The sequence below is a fragment of the Paroedura picta genome, chromosome 14, assembly GCF_049243985.1.
Source record: "Paroedura picta isolate Pp20150507F chromosome 14, Ppicta_v3.0, whole genome shotgun sequence".
Taxonomy (NCBI): domain Eukaryota; kingdom Metazoa; phylum Chordata; class Lepidosauria; order Squamata; family Gekkonidae; genus Paroedura; species Paroedura picta.
This window is the reverse complement of record NC_135382.1, coordinates 11,371,276-11,393,542: the sequence shown is the minus strand read 5'-3', so window position 1 is coordinate 11,393,542 and position 22,267 is coordinate 11,371,276. Positions and strand designations below refer to the sequence as shown.

At 47.4% G+C, this 22,267-nt stretch overlaps 2 protein-coding genes across 6 annotated transcripts in view; one reads left to right on the top strand and one right to left on the bottom strand.

The window, feature by feature from the left end:
* Positions 1–775, bottom strand: part of ZMAT2 (zinc finger matrin-type 2) — a 32,020-nt gene extending 31,245 nt beyond the window's left edge. Inside the window, exon 1 of the mRNA XM_077309598.1 lies at positions 637–775. Within this exon, the coding sequence (XP_077165713.1) occupies positions 637–654 (18 nt within the window). The 5' untranslated portion in view covers positions 655–775. The remainder of the gene's footprint in view (positions 1–636) is intronic.
* On the top strand, positions 746–15,855 carry LOC143823354 (histidine--tRNA ligase, cytoplasmic-like). 5 transcript variants are annotated; one of them, XR_013226470.1, is made up of 14 exons: positions 746–883; positions 2,266–2,487; positions 3,932–4,000; positions 4,397–4,516; positions 4,840–4,935; positions 6,528–6,653; positions 6,892–6,999; positions 8,372–8,470; positions 8,752–8,845; positions 9,520–9,647; positions 10,016–10,249; positions 13,191–13,307; positions 13,553–13,695; positions 14,218–15,855. XR_013226470.1 is itself a non-coding variant. In XM_077309594.1 (14 exons), exons 2-14 carry the CDS (start codon positions 2,383–2,385, stop codon positions 14,272–14,274), a joined length of 1,500 nt encoding a protein of 499 aa, XP_077165709.1. In that variant the 5' UTR covers positions 746–883; positions 2,266–2,382; the 3' UTR covers positions 14,275–15,855. The 5 variants fall into 5 exon arrangements, 4 of the variants coding, with proteins under 4 accessions (XP_077165709.1, XP_077165710.1, XP_077165711.1 ...); XM_077309594.1 differs by having other exon boundaries at positions 13,549–13,695; XM_077309595.1 differs by having other exon boundaries at positions 845–994; positions 13,549–13,695.
* The last annotated feature ends 6,412 nt before the right edge of the window (positions 15,856–22,267 follow it).

Here is a 22,267-nt window from a genome sequence, read left to right as displayed (position 1 = left end):
CCACTTGGAGGCTGGCAACCACAGGCATACCTGCTGCCCAAAACACGCTTAGAGAGAAGGCAGCATAAAGAAGAAACTTTACTTCAAGACAAAAATGTTCAGAAGTAAAATATCACAGTTTGTTGTTAGAGTGGTTGCCTTTAGCCCTCCCAGACTTCTTTGTTCCCTATTAATGAAATTATTACTTTAGGAGCACCATAACTTCATGGAACTGAGAGGCAGAGTAGCTTCAAATCATAAATATCCCCATGCAAACTTATGATAGCTGGGCAAAAAAGTTTCTTAGACAGAGCTGAGCATTCCTAGACCAGCTGAATCGTTGTGAGCACTGATGAAAGCAATTAAATGGGGAGCAACCCCCCAAACGGGCACACCTTTGCCCCCAACGGGCTAGAATATGTCATGCTTGTGATATTCGAGACGGCAGAAATAGCAGCAGGAAAAACGGAGGCTCCTGCCCGCCCACTTCGACGACCAAAAGCAGGCAGGATCCGCTTCGGCCGCCCTAAGGGAAGCCCCTCATCGCCCCCAAGAGAAGCCGGGCGACTCCGCGGGCCCCGCTTCCCCCACGCAGCAAGGCCGCGCCGCGCCCCTTCCTCTCGCCTCGGTCCCTAAAACCCCGAGCCCATCACCTACCCCGCTGCCCGACGCCATCTTGCCTCCAGAGCGTCCCGGAAACTACAAACCGCCGCGCGCTGTCGGATTGCGTCTATCAGCGCGCCGGAAATGCCGGTCTATCTCTATGGCAACCAGGACCTCACGCGCACGGAGCGAGGGCGCGTTTCCGGGAAGGGACCGAGGTATCCGGAGTGGGATTGTGTCCTCTCTAGGCGCCGTCTTGTCTGCTTGTGCCCGCCAGAGGGCTTTTCTCTGCGCGGCCCGGGTAAGAGGGCTGCGGCGGGAAGGAGATGGGGTGAGGAGAGCGGCCTCCATGGGGGTCGCACGGGACGCTTCCTTTAAGACCTGGCCCCCCAACCCTTAGTTGCTTAAGAGGGTATTCTGTTTATTTGTCTTAGTTAACGTTGCCCTTTGGCCTACCTTGCAGGGTGGTTGTCAGGGTTGTCGCTTTAATGCGGGAGCTGGCGTGTTACAGTGCTGGAAGATCTAGGTTGGAACTCGAGCTTCGAATTATCTATGGCAGGGGTAGTCAAACTGCAGCCCTCCAGATGTCCATGGACTACAATTCCCAGGAGCCCCTGCCAGCATTCGCTGGCAGGGGCTCCTGGGAATTGTAGTCCATGGACATCTGGAGGGCCACAGTTTGACTACCCCTGATCTATGGTCTTGTCTGCAAAAGTTCATGCTGCAGTTGCTTTATTGAATGCACTTGCGTCTCGTCTTTCTCCCCACGGGTAGGCTCACAGCAGCTTGCGGTGTTCCCTCCTCTGTTTTAGCCTCACAACAATCCTGTGAGACAAGTCCATAGCACAGGTGGATGTTCAAAAGACAAGTTTCCCAGATACTAGTCCACCACTGCAGCAGGTTGAATTAGTGTGTGCATCTTTACACTTCTCAGTCTTTAAAAGTTCTATATGTTTTTGTTGCAACAGAACTACCCCTCTTTAATAGTTAGGGCAGTAACTAGCTCTCACCTTAAGCCACCTCACAGTGTTTGTTGTTAGGATAAAAGAGGGGGGAGGCTACGAATGCTGGACTGAACTGGGAAGAAAAATGGGATGCACTGAAATAATGGGAAAGGCTGAAGAAGAGAGGTTGAGAGGGGACACAACTGCTCTCTTGAAGTATTGGAAAAGTTGTCATTTGGAGGAGGGTAGGGCAAGGTTCCTGTTGGCAGCAGAGGATGGGACCTGCAGTAATGGATTTAAACAATGTGTAGAACTAGATATCAGGAAGAAAATTCACAGGGGGAGTAGTTCAGCTGTGGAATCAGCTGCCTAAGGATGTGGTGATCTCCCCCTCACTGGCAGTCTTCAAGCAGCAGCTGGACAAATATCCTGGATGCTTTAGGCTGATCCTGCGTTGGGCAGGAGGTTGCACTATATGACCCCTTCCGACTCTATGATTCTGTGAATATTCACATGCACTTAAACAGTTTATTAATCCCTGAGTGTTATTGTTCATAGTCTGCTGAAAATAAACAGAAGTCTTTTGATATTTTCAAGACTTTAAGGTGGTGTATGCACCTTTGTTCTGCCAGGTCTGTCTTTCCAGATTTTATTTTCTGAGGCTACCTACCATATTTCTACTGCAATGATTTTTTGTGTAAGGCATTTCTTTTTTAATCACCTTTTCTCCCACTTTTAGGTTGTTTCTCCTGCTGAGTAGAAATCAGGGAGTTCTTTAAAGCTGATTTTTGGAGATGTGATTTGCCCTCCAGCAAGAAACTACAGATACTGAAATTGATAGTGTCAGCTCTTGGCCATGCACTGTGTCCACTCCTTCGTCATAGGGGCTTCCTGTAAGAGCTTGCACTGGGCAGTGCAGCGTTCTGTTCTACGGGCCTTCTCAGTTCATCTACAAAATCAGGTGAATCCCATTAACCAGACCTTTATCCTAATTTTTGCAATTTCATTTTCTGTTGCTGGGTTTTGAAACACAGGCCTTATGTGCTATAGCAGCAGGCTTTCACCAGTAGAGAAAAGCATAAGCAGTTCCAACAACCAGATTGTTTCTCCCAGAAATAGCTTTTTAAACTAATGGGTATTTGCTACATTTCATTTATAAGGGTTTCTTAGGTGGCAGCTGACTTTTATTTTCAACAGAGGTTTTTCTGTACCTGATAAAGGCCTGTGTTTGTCACCTCTTGACCTGCTGGTATCTCTTTAGCCAGAAAGCAGAGGGAAAGGGAGAGAGCACATATCACAACTATTTTAAAATGTCATTGTGTTCCTTTTTCAGCTGTGTTGTAGGAGAAAATAGAACATTTATTTTCAAAATCTGAAATCAGATTCGCTCCTAATGTATACATTTTCTCCCCAAACCCAGGCATAGATATCCTATCTCAATCCTTTACTTGAATGGCCACTTCACTGCACCAAATGTTGTTAGTGGATGTATCTCCTGAAGTAGCAGAATGTTTAGCAGAATGTTAAAGCAGTGATATCAGGGCTCTCTCAGCCTCACCATTGTGCTCCAAGCAAAAGCACAAACTCTAACTACCAAGTAACTGGATGCCTTGTTTCTTAATAGCGAATGAGAGAATATTTAGAATGATTGGGATACTAAGGCAATTGTGGATACTGAGTTTTGCTAAGTGAAATTGTTGTGTTTTAAACCAAAATTCCTACTTTTTATTCTCCTTTGTGTTATATATTTTGTATGTAATGAAATACATACCTTATGTAATGATGGTTCTATTTGCCAGTAAAGGTTTACTGCCTGATAAACAGCCTTCCTGCCATGCTAAAGGAAACCTTTATCACTCTGAGCTCAGGGTTTGACATCTGGAGTTCCAGTTCCGTGTGTTCAGAATTCTGGACTGGTTCCTTCATCCTTCTGTGTCCTGGCTTCTGTAACTGTTCCCAACCAGTACTGAATCTTACTCAGCAACAAACTGCAAAAGCATAGCCATGTGAAAGATATTAACATACCATTTGGACGTCTTACTACATGCTCACTACTATATACTAGATTCGTAAGCTAAGGCAAATCCAAGTCTTCTCATTTGTTACCATCACAATCATGAATATATATATGAAATAAGCCCCTTTCAAGTTATTCTTTTTCCCTGTAGTTCACCATTAAATTCTAGAATGGTTTTACTGTGGTTTCCAAAATGAAGGATGGTAGTTTTGCAGATCTCAAGTGCCTTTTGACCAAGCTTTTATTGCCTCAAATGCAAACAGCAGGATGTAGATTTGAATGTGCAGAAGAGCTGTACTGTGTGGTGATAACCAGAGGGGGGGACTTATGGGGCCTTTAGGGGCTCATTTTTTCCTCCAGTCATTACACCTGTTTGATCTTTTCCTAGGTTACCAAAGAAGCACCACAGCCGCGAGCCAATGCAGAAGCAGCAAATCTCATTCTCAAAACTCCCAAGGTAACCCTCCATCTCAATTGCCCACCTGGCTCTACTTCTGCTATTTCCTTTTTCCAAGCCCCCTTGAAGCAGTGCTTGGCTCCTGTGGGACAAGCTGCTGCCCTCCCTTCCCTTGAGAGGATCCTCCCATTTCCCACATGCAGGGAGCAGCTTTAGTTGCCTTTTCCAATTTTGTCCTCTCTCCCAATCACTTCCTATTATTTTCAGCAACGCTTGTTTCTCATTGCAAGCTTGTTGGCACAGATCCAGATATTCAGCGTTCAACAATTAAAGCAGCTGGAAACCCTTCAGCTCTTGGCTGCTGCCACTATTGCAACTGCATAGATTTTATTGAGTGTTTTATTTTTAAAACAGCTCTTGCTAAAGCTCCAATTTGGTCTCTGTTTGGACTTTTAGGGCACCAAGGATTTTAACCCCACACAGATGGCCATCCGGGAGAAGATCTTCAGCACCATCATCAGCTGCTTCAAACGTCATGGAGCAGTTGCTATAGACACACCCGTCTTTGAGCTGAAGGTGAGAAGACCAGGGCAACTGACACCTACATAAGGGGAGAGCTGCAGGCCTGTTTCTGCAGAAGGCTGTAGCTCTTATGCTAGTGCTTCCATTTCCTTGAATTCAACAGCACCTGTTCTGTGGTGCCACCTTATAACAGTTTTTACAGACTCACTCCAAATTTCTGTTGTGCAGCTGTTTTAACTGCTTTCAAGGCAGCTGCAGCTTAATGAGAGTAAAGGGGAAGATGAAAATTAGCTATCCATTATGGACATATGTAAAATCTATATTAAACACAGCTTGATATAAACTCAGATATATTGCCTGTTTTTTTTCCCTTCAAGGCCATCTTGATGGAGAATCACTGGGAGGAGTCAAAGCTGGTGTATGACCTGAAGGATCAAGGCGGGGAGGAGCTGTCTCTGCGCTACGACTTGACCGTATCCTACCAAAAGTCCTTTATCCTTATGGAGGGACTTGTGTTGATTTCTATTTTGGGACAAGACTGTGGGGTTAGATGTGCCACTTGCAGCCCTCCCTGGAAAAGAGAGATCTTGTGGCATTGTACATGCTGTTTTTTCATTTATTTATTATATATACCAAAGGTAAAAGTATCCCCTGTGCAAGCACAGAGTCATGTCTGACCCTTGGGGTGACGCCCTCCAGCGTTTTCATGGCAGACTCAATACAGGGTGGCCTTGCCAGTGCCTTCCCCAGTCATTACCATTTTACCCCCATACCTCTTGGTTATCTGTCTCAGGGCGGTTTACTCAGTAAAACTCAGTAAAACAATAGTTCACACAGAGAAAACCAAATTAAGAATTATGTAAAACCACAGTTGCATCAGTCCTAATTACTGAGATCACGTTATCACCTGCAATGTTAGTTATTAAGTGGGAGACAAGGAAGGAAAGGAGGGCAGAGGGGCAGGAGGGAGGCCCAGGATTTGCTCTGACTGTTATCTAGCTGAATTCTAGCTGACAACGATAGACCCGGCAGAAAAAGAAGAAGAGTTGGTTCTTATATGCCAGTTTTCTCTACCCGAAGGAGGCTCAAAGCAGCTTACAGTCTCCTTCCCTTTCCCCACAACAGACACCCTGTGAGGTGGGTGAGGCTGAGAGAGCCCTAATATCACTGCTTGGTCAGAACAGCTTTATCAGCATCATGGCGAGCTCAAGGTCACCCAGCTGGTTGCATGTGGGGGAGTACAGAATCGAACCCGGCTTGCCAGATTAGAAGTCTGCACTCCTAACCACTACACAAACTGGCTCTTGCAAGCCCTACAGAACTCAGTTGTTAGGTCCCTGATCTTGCTCACAAGCTTGTTTCACCTGGCTCTGGTCAAAGCCAGCTGTATTTCCTTGGGGCCAGGGATACTCAGCTGGTTGTTATTGCTCGATTGAAGAGCTCTCTGGGGAAAGTAATCAGAGAGGCTGTCTGTCAGACATGCGGGGCCCAGACCATGTAAGGCCTTGTTCATTGTTTTCTATGACATGCTTTGCCTGATACACTTGAAAAGGCTGAAGCAGGGCTTTAAAGCTTTATATATTCCAGCGCCAGCATACTTTGAATAAGCCCCTTCAACACATGTCTTGTGGGGAAGGGGCATCCCTGTATTCTGATTGTCAGGAAGATTCATAGGGAGAGTGCAGTTCACTCGCTTTCTGGTCTGTAGCGGAATTGATGCTTCTCAGTGCTATTTCTATAGACTGTCCACATTGTTTGCTTTGTAGGAAATGTGAGGAAAATGATAAAAGCTGACCTGATCTGTTTATTATCTCAAGGCTGACCTACAGGTTGCGACATTGAGGGTCTGTAATTGGCTCTTCTAGTGCATAATTTTGGCTAAAAGAAAAGTTGAGGGCAGGAGAGGGGTATGGATCCGAGAGGAATATATTGCACGCAGTGAGGCTTGTTTTTCCACAAGGATTCTTAGAGCATCTCAGCACTGCCCTGATGGCATCCTTCAGGCTGCTGCTGAGAGAGCTGTCCTCATGTGCTTTGGGCAAATCTCCTTGACCCTTTTTCTCAGGTGCCATTTGCTCGATACTTGGCTATGAACAAAATCTCCAAGTTTAAGCGGTACCACATTGCCAAGGTCTACAGGCGTGACCAGCCATCCATGACTCAAGGACGCTATCGGGAGTTTTACCAATGCGTGAGTCTCTGCCGAAAATTAAGCTCCTAAGCATGCAGCAAGTGTTCTGTGTACCTTCTGCCTTTGAAGCTCAGACTGGAGGCTGAAGGGTTCCGTGAGTGGAATGGGTGAGACGCATGGGAGAATTTGGGCTATTTTGTACCACTTAACAAGAGGAGCTGGGTGCTACCTCAGCCCACAAGGATCTCCTGGCGAGGTTGCAGCTTTATGATTTTGATGGCTGCCTTCTCTCCCCCAGGATTTTGATATTGCTGGCCAATATGATCCCATGATTCCTGACTCAGAGTGCCTGAAGGTCATCCATGAGATCTTGAGTGCCTTGGAGTGTGGAGAGTTCCTTATCAAAGTAAGAGAGCCTGCTGGTCTTTGTTGTCCCTTTCTCATGGTTAGAGAGAGTCCAGGTTGCCTGAAAGCTGCCTTCAGGACAAAGACTTGGAACAAAACCAAGGTGTTAAAAAAGTGGAAGCTGCAAAAGTGATTGCATGTATCAGTGAGTTCCTACATGGTTTCCAGATCAGGATGGGCTGCCATACAGTACTGTAGGTCAGCGGTCCCCAACCTTTTGAAGGTTGAGGACCGCCTCCAGGGGTGAGGAAGAGCCGGCGGCCCGGGCGCCGCGTATGAGTGTTAGCGCCCCCTGGTGGTGAAAACGCACATGCGCGGAACTGCCGTGCATGCACGTTTTCACCACTAGGGGGTGCTAATGCGCATGCGCGGCAGCTCCACATATGCGTGTTTTTGTCTGCCAGCATGCCAGCGGCCGCACCTGCCTCTTCTCCCCCCCCCTCCCCAGCAGCAAGAAGCTAGCCGGGCCACGAGCAAAGTGGCCGCCTTCTCTCGCGGCCTGGTGAGCTTCTCGCTGTGGGGGGGAGAGGCAGGCGTGGCCGCCAGTGGCCCACTACCAAGGCAGCACTTTCAAGACTAAATTTTTGGCAAGGAGGAGCTCTCAGGAGTCACTGCTCACATAGAATCATAGACTCAGAGTTGCAAGGGACCTCCTGGGTCATCTTATCCAACCCCCTGCACTATGTAGAACATTCACAATCCTATCGCTCATCCACTGTAACCTGCCACCCCCTTGAGCCTTTCCAGAATCAACCTCTCCTGATTTCAAAGATGGAGAACCCACTACCTCCTGAGGAAGCCTGTTCCACTGAGAAACTGCTCTGTCAGGAACTTCTTCCAGAGGTTTAGACAGAGTTTCTTTTGAATTAATTTCATCCCATGGGTTCTGGTCCATTCCTCACTTCATCAGGCTTCATAGAATCATAGACTTGAAAGGGGCCATCTAGACCAAATCCCTGTTCGATGCAGGATCAGCCTAAAGCATCCATGAATAGTATTTGTCCAGCCGCTGCTTGAAGACTGTCAGTGAGGGGGAGCTCATCACCTCCATAGGCAATTGATCCCACCGCTGAATTACTCAGAATGTGAAAAACATTTTATCTGATACTTAGCCAGTACCGTTCTACACATAGTTTAAACCCATTACTGTGGATTCTCTCCTCTGCTGCCGACAGAAACTGCTCCCTGCACTGCTCCAAATGACAACCTTTTAGATACTTCAAAAGAGTCATCATGTCCCCTCAACTACCTCTTCTCAAGGCTGAACATTCCCAAGTCACTCAGCCTTTCCTCCTAGGGTTTGGTACACAGACCCCGGATCATCCTCATCACTCTCCTCTGTTTCTGTTGAACATTCCTCTTTTTATGCCTAGGTCAATGACAGGCGTATTTTGAGTGGGATCTTTAAGACGTGTGGTGTTCCGGATACGAAATTTGAAACCGCCTGCTCCACTCTTGACAAACTAGGCAAGGTAAAGAATCTTCTGAACAGTTTTTCAGGCTTTGACTATGCCTTAGCATGTGGCAGCCATGAATTCATAGGGTGTGCGTCAGATAAGTGAATTACTTAATCCCATTACCAGCCTTGGCTGGCCAACCTTCTCCAAGCTTCTGCTGCCCCTGTGTCCACAGAGCTAAATGGGCCCCTGTTGGGATGTGTGGCTAACAGAGAGAGGTGGCTGTCGGCTGTTTCCTTTGAAATTGCCTTAGCCGAGGCTATGCTGAGCTTTGCGGTCTCTAATCTCTTCCCCAGGTGAGCTGGGAGGAAGTGAGAAGGGAGATGATCCAGGAGAAAGGGCTTCTGCCTGAGGCTGTAGAGGGGATTGGCCAATACATTCAGCTCTCTGGTAAGTCTCAGGGCAGGCACAGTGTTGAATGAGGCAGCCAAGTTGCCTGAGAATGTTGACAGGTTCCCTTCCAAGCCTTGTGTGTCCAGGTGTTTTCAGAGCCAAGCAGTACTGAGGGAATCCAAAGCCTGTTGGGTTCATCAAGGGAGCAATAGCTGGTTGGCTTGAGACACATGGAGCCAGGAGGAGTCGTGATTCAGTGGGTAGCAATCACAGTTTGCCTGCAGAAAGTCGCACGTTCAGCCCCTGGTGACTCCAGTTACAGCAGTGGTATTCCAGAAGGCCACTTTCACAATCAGCATCAAAGAGAGCCTCATCAGCTTCCTTTTCTGTCCTGAGGCCTGCACCCTGGGGAGCTTGGCCACTTGCCTGCTGTTCTGGTGTTGATTGCAGCAAGGTGGGAGGTCTGTTTCCCAACCGCAAGCCCCACCAGTGGCCTCGCCTGGAGCAGGTGCTGTCTTGCGGCATGAAGCTTAGAAGAGGCACAGGTGACTTGTTAGTTAGAGACACATGTGGCTCCCAAATAATTCTGTTAGCAGGCGTGGAGAAAGGTCTCCCTCACTGAGAGCCCAAAGGTCAGAGACAACGATGCTCTTGCTCTGGCTTGACGTATGGCATATGTATCCCCTGGCAGCTAATGCTCTTGCTCGCTCTCCCCTCCCCGTGTTCTGCAGGAGGATGGCATCTGATTCATCAGCTCTGCCAGGATCCAAAGCTGTCCAAGAGCCAGCTGGCCATGGAAGGGCTGGAAGACATGAAGCTGCTCTATGAGTACCTTAGCATATTCGGCATCATAGATCAGGTGTGTAGGGCTCCTACGGAAGGTTGAATGGTCATCTGATTTCAATGCCAGTTCTGTGAATTGAGGCAGGTTGGGGGGGGGGGGGAGGAATGAGCCGGTGCTTGGCTTAATGGTCCTTCCTTAAATTCCCTCAAGTCACCACTTCAGGGTCAGGAAGGAATTTTCCTCCAGGCCAGTTTGGCCCAGGGATCATGGAGGGAGGGGGAGACCCAGTCTGGCCCAGGAACAGCTGTGAATTTCCTGTACTGTGCAAGGGGTTGGACTGGATGACCCTTTAGGTCTCTACAGTCTTATTTCTATCCTTGTCTGAGCCTTCTGGGGTCCTCCGGCTTTTCCCTGCTAACGTGGCTCCAGGGCCTGTGCCACAGGTCTCCTTGGACTTGAGTCTGGCTCGTGGCCTAGATTACTACAGCGGACTGATCTATGAGGCCTTTCTGCTGGACCAGCCAAGCGGCGGCCACAAGAAGCCTCTCCATGTGAACAGTGTGGCTGGAGGCGGACGCTACGATGGGCTTGCGGCTTCGTTCGGTCACAAGGTGCCCTGCGTCGGAGTCAGCATCGGCGTGGAAAGGCTCTTCTCCATCATCGACCAGAAGCTAGAGGTAAGGGCCGTACTGCACGTGCCATCCAGAAATAATGCAGGGAACAGCCTGGTCCAGGGATAGTCAAACTGCGGCCCTCCAGCAAATGCTGGCAGGGGCTCATGGGAATTGTAGTCCATGGACATCTGGAGGGCCACAGTTTGACTACCCCTGGTCTGACTGAATATACAAGCACAGATACCAGAGCGACTGTCAGGGGAGGAGAAATAGGTGTAGTCATGCTGGATTTTGACTTTACCTTCTGTCTGGGGTGGGGAGGGGTCACTGTTGTTTTGGGGGGACTCGCAACGTTGGCTAAGCAATGCTCTGAAGGTGTGTAATGTGTACCTTAATTATTTATTTTATTTATTACCTGCCGCTATCAGGAAGGCCATCTCACGGCGGGTTACATAATAATAAAACCCATGTAAAACACATTATTAATCCCCCATTAAAATTATATCTCCCAGCAGCAAAAGCCTTTCCTCCCACCCCCAGATCGACTAGCTCCCTCTTTATGCATCATGGGGGTCATCTATGGGTGCCCGTGGTCCACTTAACCAGGTGTTGGTTTAACCTGGAGGAGCCCACCTGATCTCCCGTGTTCTGGCCTCCACCGAAGACCCAGCAGAAGAGCTCCATCGTGCAGGCCCTGTGGAATGCAGGGAGCTCCTGCGGGGCCCTCAGCTTTTCCGAAAGCTCATTCTACCAGGCTAGGTCCAGGACCTTCTTCCAACGATGCAGTGAGGAGGAGGTGCTCTTCTTCAGACATCTTGCCAGCTTGCCGTTCCTATTTTTGCAAGGCAAGAATACAAAATTGCCTATGTTTTATGTATTAACTGCATTCCTATACTTAGAGAGTATCTGCATTAAAATCCCGTGAAAGAGTATTCAGGGCAGGGTTTGTATAATATGTGACAACCTGTGCATCTTATTAAAGGCAGAACAGGCAAGTATGCTGAACGGTGGCCTGATTCTGACATTACCAGCCCCCTTGTGCCATAAACAAAACGGAAATGCTGGCAGTTAAAGTTTCTGATGCCGAAGGATATGCTCGGAAGGGCACGGAAGCGAAACCACTTGTTGGCTTTGATTTGAGTGCCTCGCTTGTCACTTTTAGTCTGCCGTGATTGTACTAAGAACATAAGCGAAGCCATGTTGGATCAGGCCAATAGCCCATCCATTCCAACACTCTGTGTCGCACAGTGGCCAAAACCCAGGTGCCAACATGAGGTCCACCAGTGGGGCCTGAACTCCAGAAGTCCTCCCACTGTGTCCCCCCCAAGTGCCAAGAATACAGAGCATCACTGTCCCAGACAGTGTTCCAGCTATACCTTGTGGCTAAGAGCTACTGGTGGACCTCTGTTCCACATGTTTATCCAGTCCCCTCTTGAAGCTCTCTATGCTTATGGCCACCACCACTTTCTGTGGCTATGATTTCCACATGTTCATGACTCTTTGGGTGAAGCAGTACTTCCTTTAATCTTTTCAAAGCTTGAAGCTAATTATCAGCTGTGAAGTTCACATGATTAGGCCACCAAATAACACTGTCTGTGTGGAATTAATCTTGTCCTAGATACCAAATAGTGCCTGTATTTATATTTCTTTCAAATACTGTGAAAGCCAAACACCCAACCCTTCAGATCCTGGGTCCATTTTGTTTCTGGCTGTATCAAGGCAGCCTATGGTGTATATTTGGAGGTATCATTTACCTCTCATGGCTTAGGAGCCGTCAACAGATCTATTGTTTCTAAATCTGGCTAACTTGTTAACTTAGTGATCCCTGCCAGGTAGGCCAACATTCTAACCACAGTGGTGCTGATGCTGAGGGATGTCAGCTTTACCTGGTCTGCCTCTAAGTTGAGCTAGCTGATGCTCTGGATGACTACACAGCACTTGCTCTGCTAGGCAGACCTTAGCTTTTGAATATATCCGTTATTTTGTCCCAAACCTCTTTACACCTCTTATGGGGGTTGTTTTCATTTCCTTTTAAATACTCTTTCCCTGCAGACACAGATGACTACCAACACTGTTACCACTGGCCTAGATTCTGTTGTTCCCAATAAAACAAGACAAAAATAAAAGGTGTTCCTGACAGTTAGAGCAGTTTCTCAGTGGAACAGGCTTCCTCAGGAGGTGGTGGGTTCTCCATCTTTGGAAATGTTTAAACAGAGGCTGGAGAGCCATCTGATGGAGAGGCTGATTTTGTGAAGGCAAAGGGGGTTGCAGGTTATAGTGGACTAGAAATAAAGCCCGCTGTATGAAAAATACAGCGGGCGCTAGCCATTGCCAGCGGCCCTGGCAGCGTTGGCAGGGCGGCTGGGAAGGGCCCCTGGGCCAGCTATAGGCGTTCCCTGGTGAGCAGAAGCGCTCCCGGCAGCCTGGGAAGGCCTTTCTCGACCCTCACAGGCCACAGGGCGTCCCCGGCAGGCGGGATTGCGCTCAGTGGCTCTGAGAGGCAGCGATGGCGCTGTGGGCCGCAGGGGAAGGGGTTCCCCCCCCGCATCCCCCCCCCGGAAGGGCTGCGGATGGCCATATAAGTATGCTAGCTTAATTGCAAACCAGTTTCAGCAAGGGATACCTTGCTCTCACTGTGCCTTTTCAATAAAGAGATTTCATTTCTACAGTTGAGTCTGGTTTTTTGGCAATTTGATTGGGATTTGACATTCCACCCCCCCCCCCCCCCAGGAACTAGCTGAGGCTTCCTCCAGGGTGTAGCTTCAGATCCTCTTGTATGGGGGGAGGTGAGAAACAAAGGAGAAGGGGGCGTTTCCCTTTTCCCATCACTTCATCAGTGGGATTCATGACAGACTGTGTTTTTGACCTCGACTTTGGCTTCAGTTAAAGTGAACTGGCCTCCGTGCTAGACTTTCGCATGGACTGGATTGCAGCTTGGCATGCAAATATTGTCATCTGCGTTGAGTTGCTTTCATGAGGTTTCCCCCCCTCCCCTTCCTTTGAGATGTCCAAGGAGAAGATCTATGCAAAGGAGACACAAGTACTGGTGGCAGCTGCTCAGAAGAACTTCCTCGCTGGGAGAATGAAGCTCATCTCTGAACTCTGGGATTCTGGAATCAAGGTAGTAATGCTTTGTGGTCAAGAACCTACACGTGCCATGAGGTTAGCATGCTTATGTGCATGCAGTAGGAGGAGGTGGCAGACCAGACTCTTCTGGCTGCTTCCTCTACGTTGTGAAGGCCCAGGACTGAGAAACAGCTGGAGCTGCTGATCTGAAGAGTGGTCTTGTCATGCTGCTGCCTCTGGCAGTTCTCACACAGTGTGAATGTTTGACTTTCCCCTTGACTGTGACCCTTCTTAAGGCAGAAATGTTCTACATGAAGAGCCCCAAGCTGCTGAACCAGCTGCAGTACTGCGAAGAAACAGGAATCCCACTTGTGGCCATCATTGGACAGCGGGAGGTGAATGATGGAGTGGTCAAACTGCGGGATGTTGCCACCAGGAAAGAGGTTAGAGCAGCCTTCCTCAACTTTTTCATCACTGAGAAACCCGTGAAGCATTCCTCAGGCTTCGAGAAATTCCGGAAGTGGTGCGATGATGCAGAATATGGTTGGGAAATATAGCTGTATATACGCCCTCCTGGGGCCAGTCCCTCCCCACCCCTTCCGGGCCCATCACTGGCCATTTTGGGAGGGGTGGGTGGGTTGACATGACCATATACAGTCGAAAAATGTTTAACAGATTTTTAAAATGAATTATAAAAATGAATTAACTTCCTCCCATTTGGGAAACCCTTCCAGGGCTGTCAAGAAAACCCAGGGTTTCATGAAACCCTGGTTGAGACAGCCTGGGTTAGAGTTTCAGAGGATGCCACCAGAGTTCTTTTTAAAAAGTCTGCTAATGTTTCTCCAGAGCTTTTGGGAGGTTGTGATGATTGACCTCAGATAGTATTTTTTTTAACAATCTGTTTCAGTGGAGGATATTTGGCATGATGCATCATGCCAGTCTGATGTTTGTTGTTTGCTTTTCAGATCGATGTTCCTAAGGAGAATCTCATAGAGGAGATCAAGAAGAGACTGGAGAAATAATTCTTCATTTGTATATTTTATCTGGGCTGTTCCTAGAGAAGTGCACCTGTCCAGGTAGCCACCTGGACAGTGGCACAACCAGGCCTTGGTTTGTGCTTTGAGGAACCAGATTTGCAGCCAGCAGGGTCTGGTCTTTTGCCCTGTGACCAAGCACATCTGTCCACAGAAAAACTGGCCTTCCAAAAGCAGGTTAGCCCTGCTGCTTATCATTGTGAATTGTGTTTATCCTTCATGATTAACTGGCCATATTGGCTTTCATGAGAAGTTAGGCCAACATCTGTTTTTTTCTGGATACTGTATCTCTCTAGGAAGAGTTAAAACAGCTGTATAGGTGGGTTGTTCATTCTGAACCAGGACTTGATGTGGGTCTAGTCTCCAGTGCGCTGTGCACACTCTCAGGAGAAATAATGATATCTGCTGTTAGTCATTTAATCTTTGCAGCAGCTCTTTCCAAGGGAAGTCAGAATACATGCGTTGCTCAGCTAAGTACTTCAGGCACAAGGGTCTGATTCAGTGAGTTGAGTGTGTCATACATATTATCCATATGATGCGTGAAGGCAGGAAACGGCTTCAGCCAGAGCCAGTCCACAAGAATGTCAACCGTTTTGAAAGCCAGTGCAAGCTGCCCAGTCTGCAGGGCTGGTCCTTTCCCCTGTGAGCATTAGGGTGCCCCAGTCAAAAGGTGCCACTTTCTGCTTGGGAGGCATCGCATGTTTCAGAGGTCAGGCTGCAGAGCCTTGAATGTGAATGCTTGGCCTCCGTTCAGAGTCTTAGCAGCTGACCCAGCAGTAGAGAAATAGAACGGCTATCATTATGCCTTCAGTGGACCAGGTCGTGTTCTAAAGGCTGAAAGGCAGAGTTCGGTTTTCCATAGTTGCCTCTCTCCTTCTCTGCCTTTCAAAACAGCTTGATATAAGCAGGTAAAGTCTTTCTTAGCATGGAGGGAAGAACTGGGGAAGATGTCACCTGCTTGCCTTCTTGAGCACAGAAGCAGAGCCCAGAAAAAAGGTGGCAACCCTAATTACAAAGGTCTTCTTCCCATTCATTGCTGACCACAAAAGGCAGTCTGTCCTGCTGAACTCGCTGCTCTTGAGCCCTGGCATCCTTCCTGTGACAAGCAGGGGGTTAATTTTGTCAGTCGGACACCAGCGTCCCCTCAGCCAAGCCCAAATATCCAGTTATCAGTGCTCCCATAAGAAAAAGGGTTTTTAAAAAAATACGGAGGATTGGGACACCTTCTCCCCTACAGGAAGTGGCAGACGAATCTATAGTATAGTTAAGATCATGCCCAGTTTGCTTTGCCTCCTCTGTGCTCCAAGCCTCATTGGTGTTGCTGAAGAAAAACAGGCTGCTGCACAGATAGAAATGTTCTTTCTCTCAGCTGCAGAAGAGCCTCAGCTCTTATTGGGGCCATTCGTTCCCTTTCTCTGCAGCCTGCAATGTACACCCTGAACAAAGCAATCATGCGACTTTAATGGAATTGGTGGAAGGAATAGTCACCCTGAAGTCACACAGAAAGGTTCAAATATCCATGTCTACAAAAAAATTCTGAATTAGAACCCTACCCTTCCCCTCCCCCCCCCCCCCAAAAAAAAAGATCCCAAAAAACTTTAGCTGGGACAAATTCCTGTTGGTAGTTCCGGTCTTAGTTTCCTTTTGCTAGTAAAGGACAATCAGAATCAAAATCCATTTATAGACTGATGTTATTAGAGCTTGTTAAGTAGGCTTGATTACGGTCTGAGTAAGAATGCCCCCTTGTGGGAAAATGTTGACATTACAGTCCTGGGAGCAGCTTCTGCTGCGGTATCCAAACTAATAAAGATGCCATGAGACTCTTCCTTTTGTTTCTGCTGTGTTGGCTGCCTCTCATACCTCCTTCACTCTCTGGCTGCATTCAGACATCAGGTGAAGCCAGGGCATATATGTACCTGGATAGTTGCCAAGCCCCCTCCCCATTGCAGAGCATACAAAAGGCCTCCTAGTGTGAAACAAAGACCAAACACCAGAGTTATTCAATTGCAGGTGTGGGGGATAGCCTGAGTTAATTTTCTTCTAGTAAGCCAGCATCCTAACCACAGGGGCAAGCCAGGGTTAGGTGTTACCCAAATTGCTGGGGAATCATGAATATAGCAAGAGGCTGGGTAACACAGGATCTTTTACTACCAATTTTTACGGGGTCCTTTCCCTGGAAGAAACCCTCCTTAAATGAAGAAGACAATTAAGCTTACACTCAGGGGGTTTATTTGGGGAAAATATTGGGATACATTCAAAACACACACAGAAGCAAAAACATACATACACTAAGTTCTACAGGGGGACAAGTTCAAGATATTAGTACCTTGAAGGGATATTACCTTTCCTGTAGATAGTTAATGGTTTGTTGAGAGGCCCTACTGACTCCATAGTCAGTCTCTGCCAGGCTGGTTTCTGTTCTCTGTGTGAGGCACCCTTCCATTATGGGCTACCTCTAGGGTAACATAGGGGTGGGCAGGGAATTAACCTATTCCTGGAATTTCGTATGTTCCTGATAAACTACCAAGTTTGTTTAGAACAGTGGCTCTCAACCTTGGGGTCCTGACCTCTTCTGTGGGGTCACCAGGTTGGTGGCTGGCAGCAGTAGCAGGTGGCGAGGGGCTGGCGCCGGCTGACAAAGGAGGAGCCATGGCAATGGCCACCTCCACACTGCTGCAGATTGTTCTGCTCCTGCGTGTGTGCTGCCCTCGGGGTCACAACCTGATGGCGGTTGAAAACTGCTGGTTCAGAGATTAGTTCCCTCCACACAGAAGCTGTCAGTTCTGGATTCAAAGCCGAAGCAACTGACAGAAGGGCTACATTGAGATCCAAAATATGAAATGTCCTGTAATCAGGCTTGCTAGTAGAAATGACACACGTATATTGAATGGTTGTCACGATGCCAGAATGCAAACCAGTTTAAATCATGTTTTCAAGTGAATTTTTCTTCAGTGGCATGAATGTTTTATGAATGTTCAAAACTTGTCTTCATAGGAAAATCGTATTCTTACTTTCAAATGTTATCTGGGGGACAGAATCTTCAGTGAAACCTCCTCTGTGATTTTCTATAGTCCTATGAGAATCCATTTGCATTCTGGCATTCAATATAACCAACCATTCAATTATAAATGAGTAATTTCTACTAGCATACCTGACTAAAGAACATTTCATTTTTTGGACCTCAACGTAGCCTTTCTGCCAGCTACTGCTTCTGCTTTGGCTTCTCGGCTTTCCTGACAGACTGTTCCTGTTTGCTCTTCTGGATTTAAAGCAGACAGACAGTATAAGCATGTTTACTCAGCTGCAAGTCCTGCTGAATTCAACAAAGCAAAGTCTAAGTCCAGGGGCACCTTCAAGACCAACAAGGTTTTGTCCTCTTTAGGTTTGTTGGTCTTGGAGATGCCACTGGACCCAAACTTTGTTCTGCCAAACATGGTTACCGGCCTCAATCTGATTTCAATGTCACCTGTTTGCAAGCACACAGAGCATCAGTTTTAGATTTGAGTCATTACCCCTCAAAAGGCTGCAGCCCCCCTCAAAACAAGAGAAAGCAATAATACTTGTCTACAATGACGGTAGGTATCAACTTGTAGACTGTTCAAAGATGGGATTTAAATGAGGTGCTGTAAGGACATTGCAAGTGCCGAAAGTTAATAGAGCAGCTGGCAAGGACTGCACTGTTCCCGGCCTCCCGTCCATTTGTACCATTACACAATGACCACTGCAAGAACACAGTAAGCTGCAGGCGTATGCTGAAGGTGGTATGGGGCTGGGCAGAGATGGAGCTGGGCAGCATCAGCTCCAGCAGTTACTGACTTGCCTAAATGGTTCTTCCACAATGGTACGCAGACCTTATGCCCACAATTTCGTTAGGGGACACAGCATTTGTTGTCCTAGGAGGGCATCTTTTTAGGACTATTCACGTGCTTGTACAGATACAGCAGTTACAGATCTGGGTTTCAATGTTCTCCCTGACAGCTATGGAAACAAGGGAACCTAAAGAGCTTACAGGGTTGTCTGAACCAAAGAACAGAGTGAGCTGCTAAGAACTGTGGTACAACCATGACATCTCACCAAGCTGCCTGGTGTGGAAGTGATGTTCATACACATTAGAGGCATGACTTTTTTTTAGCCACAGGCAAGCACAGCAGAAAAGGATTCCCTCAAAATCTACACAATTATTTTATTTGTAAAGAAACAGTCTCTTAATTAAGCATACCCCCCCCCAATAATCTTTCCCACCCAGACAGAATGTAGTGAAGGAAATATGGTTCTAAAACAGCCCTTCCTTAACAGAATGGCTCCATTCTTAAATTTCTATCCCACCCTCCCGTAAGCCTCGGCGGTTTACATAAAACATCTTGGGTATACATCAAAAAAAAGTAATAGTAACAACAGTGGTTCCAAAATTTAACATAACAGATTATAACTAAACACTGACATATTCACAGTGTGACAACTCTCAACTTTTAACGTGGGAGATCAGCATGGCTCAGATCACGGAGTGGGGTGTTTGGGGGACCAACGGATGTTGTTGAATCAGCTGAACTCAACCAAATGCCCGATGGAGGAGCTTCCTTTTACATGCCCTTTGGAATTGTGGTAGTTCAGGAAGGGCCCTGATCTCTTCAGGGAGCTTGTTCCACTGGGTGGGGGCCAGAACTGAGAAAGCTCTGGCCCTGGTTGAGGTCTGGCGGGTTTCTTTGGGGCCAGGGATCACCAGCCAATTGGCAGTGGCAGAACATAGGGCTCTTTGGGGGGAATAAGCAGGGGTACACTGGACCCAGACTGCATATGGCCTTGAAGGTGATTACCAAAACCTGATCCAGAATTCAACTGGGAGCCAGCGGAGTTGAAGTGGAGGCCAGATATTGGATCTCCACAGTGTATTTATGAAGATCCTGGCCACAGCATTCTGGACCAGTTGCAGTTTTTGGATCAAGGTTAAGGTAAGGCCTGCGTCGAGCAAGTTGCAGATGTCCATGCTAGTGGTGACTGTCGCATGGATCACTGTGGCTAGGTATTCTGGGGCCAAGTAAGCACGAGTAGCTTGGCCTGGTGTAGGTGGTAAAAGGCCTGCCATGCTACTTTTGTGACCTGTGCCTCCATGGAGAGGAAGGCATGAAGGATCACACCCAAGTTTCTGGCAGAGTGAGGTACCGACACCGGCACTCCGTCCAGGCTGGGTAGGCCCGCTTCCTCACTTGGTCCCTTCCTACCCAGCCATAGGATCTCTCTCTTTGAGTGGTTGAGCTTCAAATAACTTTGAGTCACCTTGTCACAGCTTACGAGCATCTGACTAAGGATTTTGGGGGAGAATCAGGGCCATTATCCATCAGGAGGAAGAGCTGGGTGTCACCTGCATATTGGTGGCAGCCCAGCCCGAAACTCCAAACCAGCTGAGCAAGAGGGCGCATGAAGATGTTAAATTAGGGGAACGGGCTGCTCCCTGTGGGACTCCACCTGAGCTGATGACAGCTAGATACTCTCTCTCCTATTGCTACCCTCTGTCCGTGACCCCAGAGGAAGGAGATCAGCCATTTGAGGGCTGTCCCCCATATCCCAGTGTCAGTGAGGCGGTGAGCTAAGAGCTCATGATTGACTATGGCAAAAGCTGCTGACAGATCTAATAGTACAAGCAGCACTGACCCGTCTCGGTCCAGCTGGCGGTGGAGGTAATACATCAGGGCAACTAGCACTGGTTCTACCCCATGCAGATTGTGTGGGGCTACCCCAGGGCCCAAAGAAGAACGAGGTCTGGGCATCCTGTCTCAGCATTTGGTGCCTGCACTGAATGTCATGCTGAGTCTGCAAGTCAGTTGCGGCAAATAAAATACTGGTCCTTCAAAAAATTAGCAAGAATTTATTCTAGCACAAATATTCCTGGCTCAGAGCCACTTCATCCAAATGTCTGAACTGACTCCTTCTGCCTGAGCATCTAAGAAAGTTTATGTCTGAAGAAACTTTTGTTAATTTTTAGAGTCCCACCTGACTCTTCTTTGTGTTGAATGTGTATGGGATATTATGTTCTGGAACCAAACCTCTTATCTGCTGATCCTTCTGTAAATGTTTTAAAATGCTTCAACAAACAGGTATGCCAGCTTGGTATAGTGGTCAGGAGTGCGGACTTCTAATCTAGTGAGCTGAGTTTAATTCCAGGTCCCTCCCTGATGTGCAGCCAGCTGGATGACCTTGGGCTTGCCACAGCCCTGATAAAGCTGTTCTGACTGAGCAGTGATATCAGGGCTCTCTCAGCCTCACCTCCCTCATAGGGTGTCTGTTGTGGGAGAGGAAAGGGAAGGCGACTGTAAGACGCTTTGAGACTCCTTTGGGTAGAGAAAAGTGGCATATAAGAACCAACTCTTCTTCTTCGGTAATATCAGGGCTCTCTCTGCCTCACCTCCCTCACAGGGTATCTGTTGTGGGGAGAGGAAAGGGAAGGTGACTGTAAGCCACTTTGAGACTCCTTCGGGTAGAGAAAAGTGGCATATAAGAACCAACTCTTCTTCTTCGGTAATATCAGGGCTCTCTCTGCCTCACCTCCCTCACAGGGTATCTGTTGTGGGGAGAGGAAAGGGAAGGTGACTGTAAGCCACTTTGAGACTCCTTCGGGTAGAGAAAAGCGGCATATAAGAACCAACTCTTCTTCTTCGGTAATATCAGGGCTCTCTCTGCCTCACCTCCCTCACAGGGTGTCTGTTGTGAGGAGAAGGGAAGGTGAATGTAAGCTGCTTTGAGAGTAGAGAAAAGCGGCATATAAGAACCAACTCTTCTTCTTTTCAACAGGGGAGAGGGTTACTCTGTTTCTTAGTCCTTTTTATAACAGTGGCCACACAGAGAAAACTTTACACAGGGCCTGGTAGTTCCTTTCTGGGGCTTGTGGCTGATGCTTCCTATTCTCAAAGCCGCTAAACTTGTGTTCTTGGAGGTAGGTCCCATTGGACATGGCAGAACTTATTTCAGATTAAAATTTAGGCATTTGGGCTGTCCATATTTTTTTTTAAGAAACATGTTAATGGGTAGGTTTTAAATGTCAGTGTGTTCTCGAATAAAGGATTACTCTCTTCATTGCTTCATGTGACTGTTAAGAGCTATTGTACTGTTACAATTAACTTGCAGGCTTTGCCTTGAAGGTTTCACTGGAAGAATTATTTCTCTGAGTCTGGTATAGACATGACAGTTTCTTTCCACCCTCTGTTCCACAAGCCCGTTGCATACCAATTGTTTGTGAGTCATGGGGAAAATGTAGGATTTTTTGTTCTGAAAGGGTATAAGTACATTTTTTCTTGAGAACGGTTTTGTGGGCTATCTCTGTTTGAGAAGATCCTATGCACATTTAATTAGTAGTAAGCCCCATTAAAGAAGGGCAATGCCAAAGTATGTTCAAACTACCGCACCATTGCACTCATTTCTCATGCTAGCAAAGTTATGCTCAAAATTTTACAAGCTAGGTTCCAGCAATATGTGGACCGAGAACTTCCAGAAGTACAGGCAGGATTTCGAAGAGGCAGAGGAACTAGAGATCAAATTGCCAACATACGCTGAATCATGGAGAAAGCTAGGGAGTTCCAGAAAAACATCTACTTCTGCTTTATTGACTATGCTAAAGCCTTTGATTGTGTGGAGCACAACAAATTGTGGCAAGTTCTTAAAGAGATGGAAATAAAAGCGTATCTTATTTGTCTCTTGAGAAACTTATATGCAGGTCAAGAAGCAACAGTGAGAACTGAACATGGAATCACGGATTGGTTCAAAATTGAGAAAGGAGTTCGGCAAGGCTGTATACTGTCGCCTTGTCTATTTAACTTGTATGCGGAGCACATCATGAGAAAGGCGGGATTAGAGGAGTCACAAATTGGGATCAAGATTGCAGGGAGAAATATCAACAACCTCAGATATGCAGATGATACCACTCTAATGGCAGAAAGTGAAGAGGAACTAAAGAGCCTGTTGATGCGGGTGAAGGAGGAGAGTGCAAAAG

Bases quoted from the DNA above. Each gene is read 5' to 3' on its own strand.
- LOC143823354 (XM_077309594.1), top strand. From the start codon at position 2,383: ATGCACTGTGTCCACTCCTTCGTCATAGGGGCTTCCTGTAAGAGCTTG. The intron at 9,648-10,015 runs GTGTGTAGGGCT...CCTGTGCCACAG, and splicing joins TATTCGGCATCATAGATCAG to GTCTCCTTGGACTTGAGTCT. The intron at 13,696-14,217 runs GTTAGAGCAGCC...TTTGCTTTTCAG, and splicing joins ATGTTGCCACCAGGAAAGAG to ATCGATGTTCCTAAGGAGAA.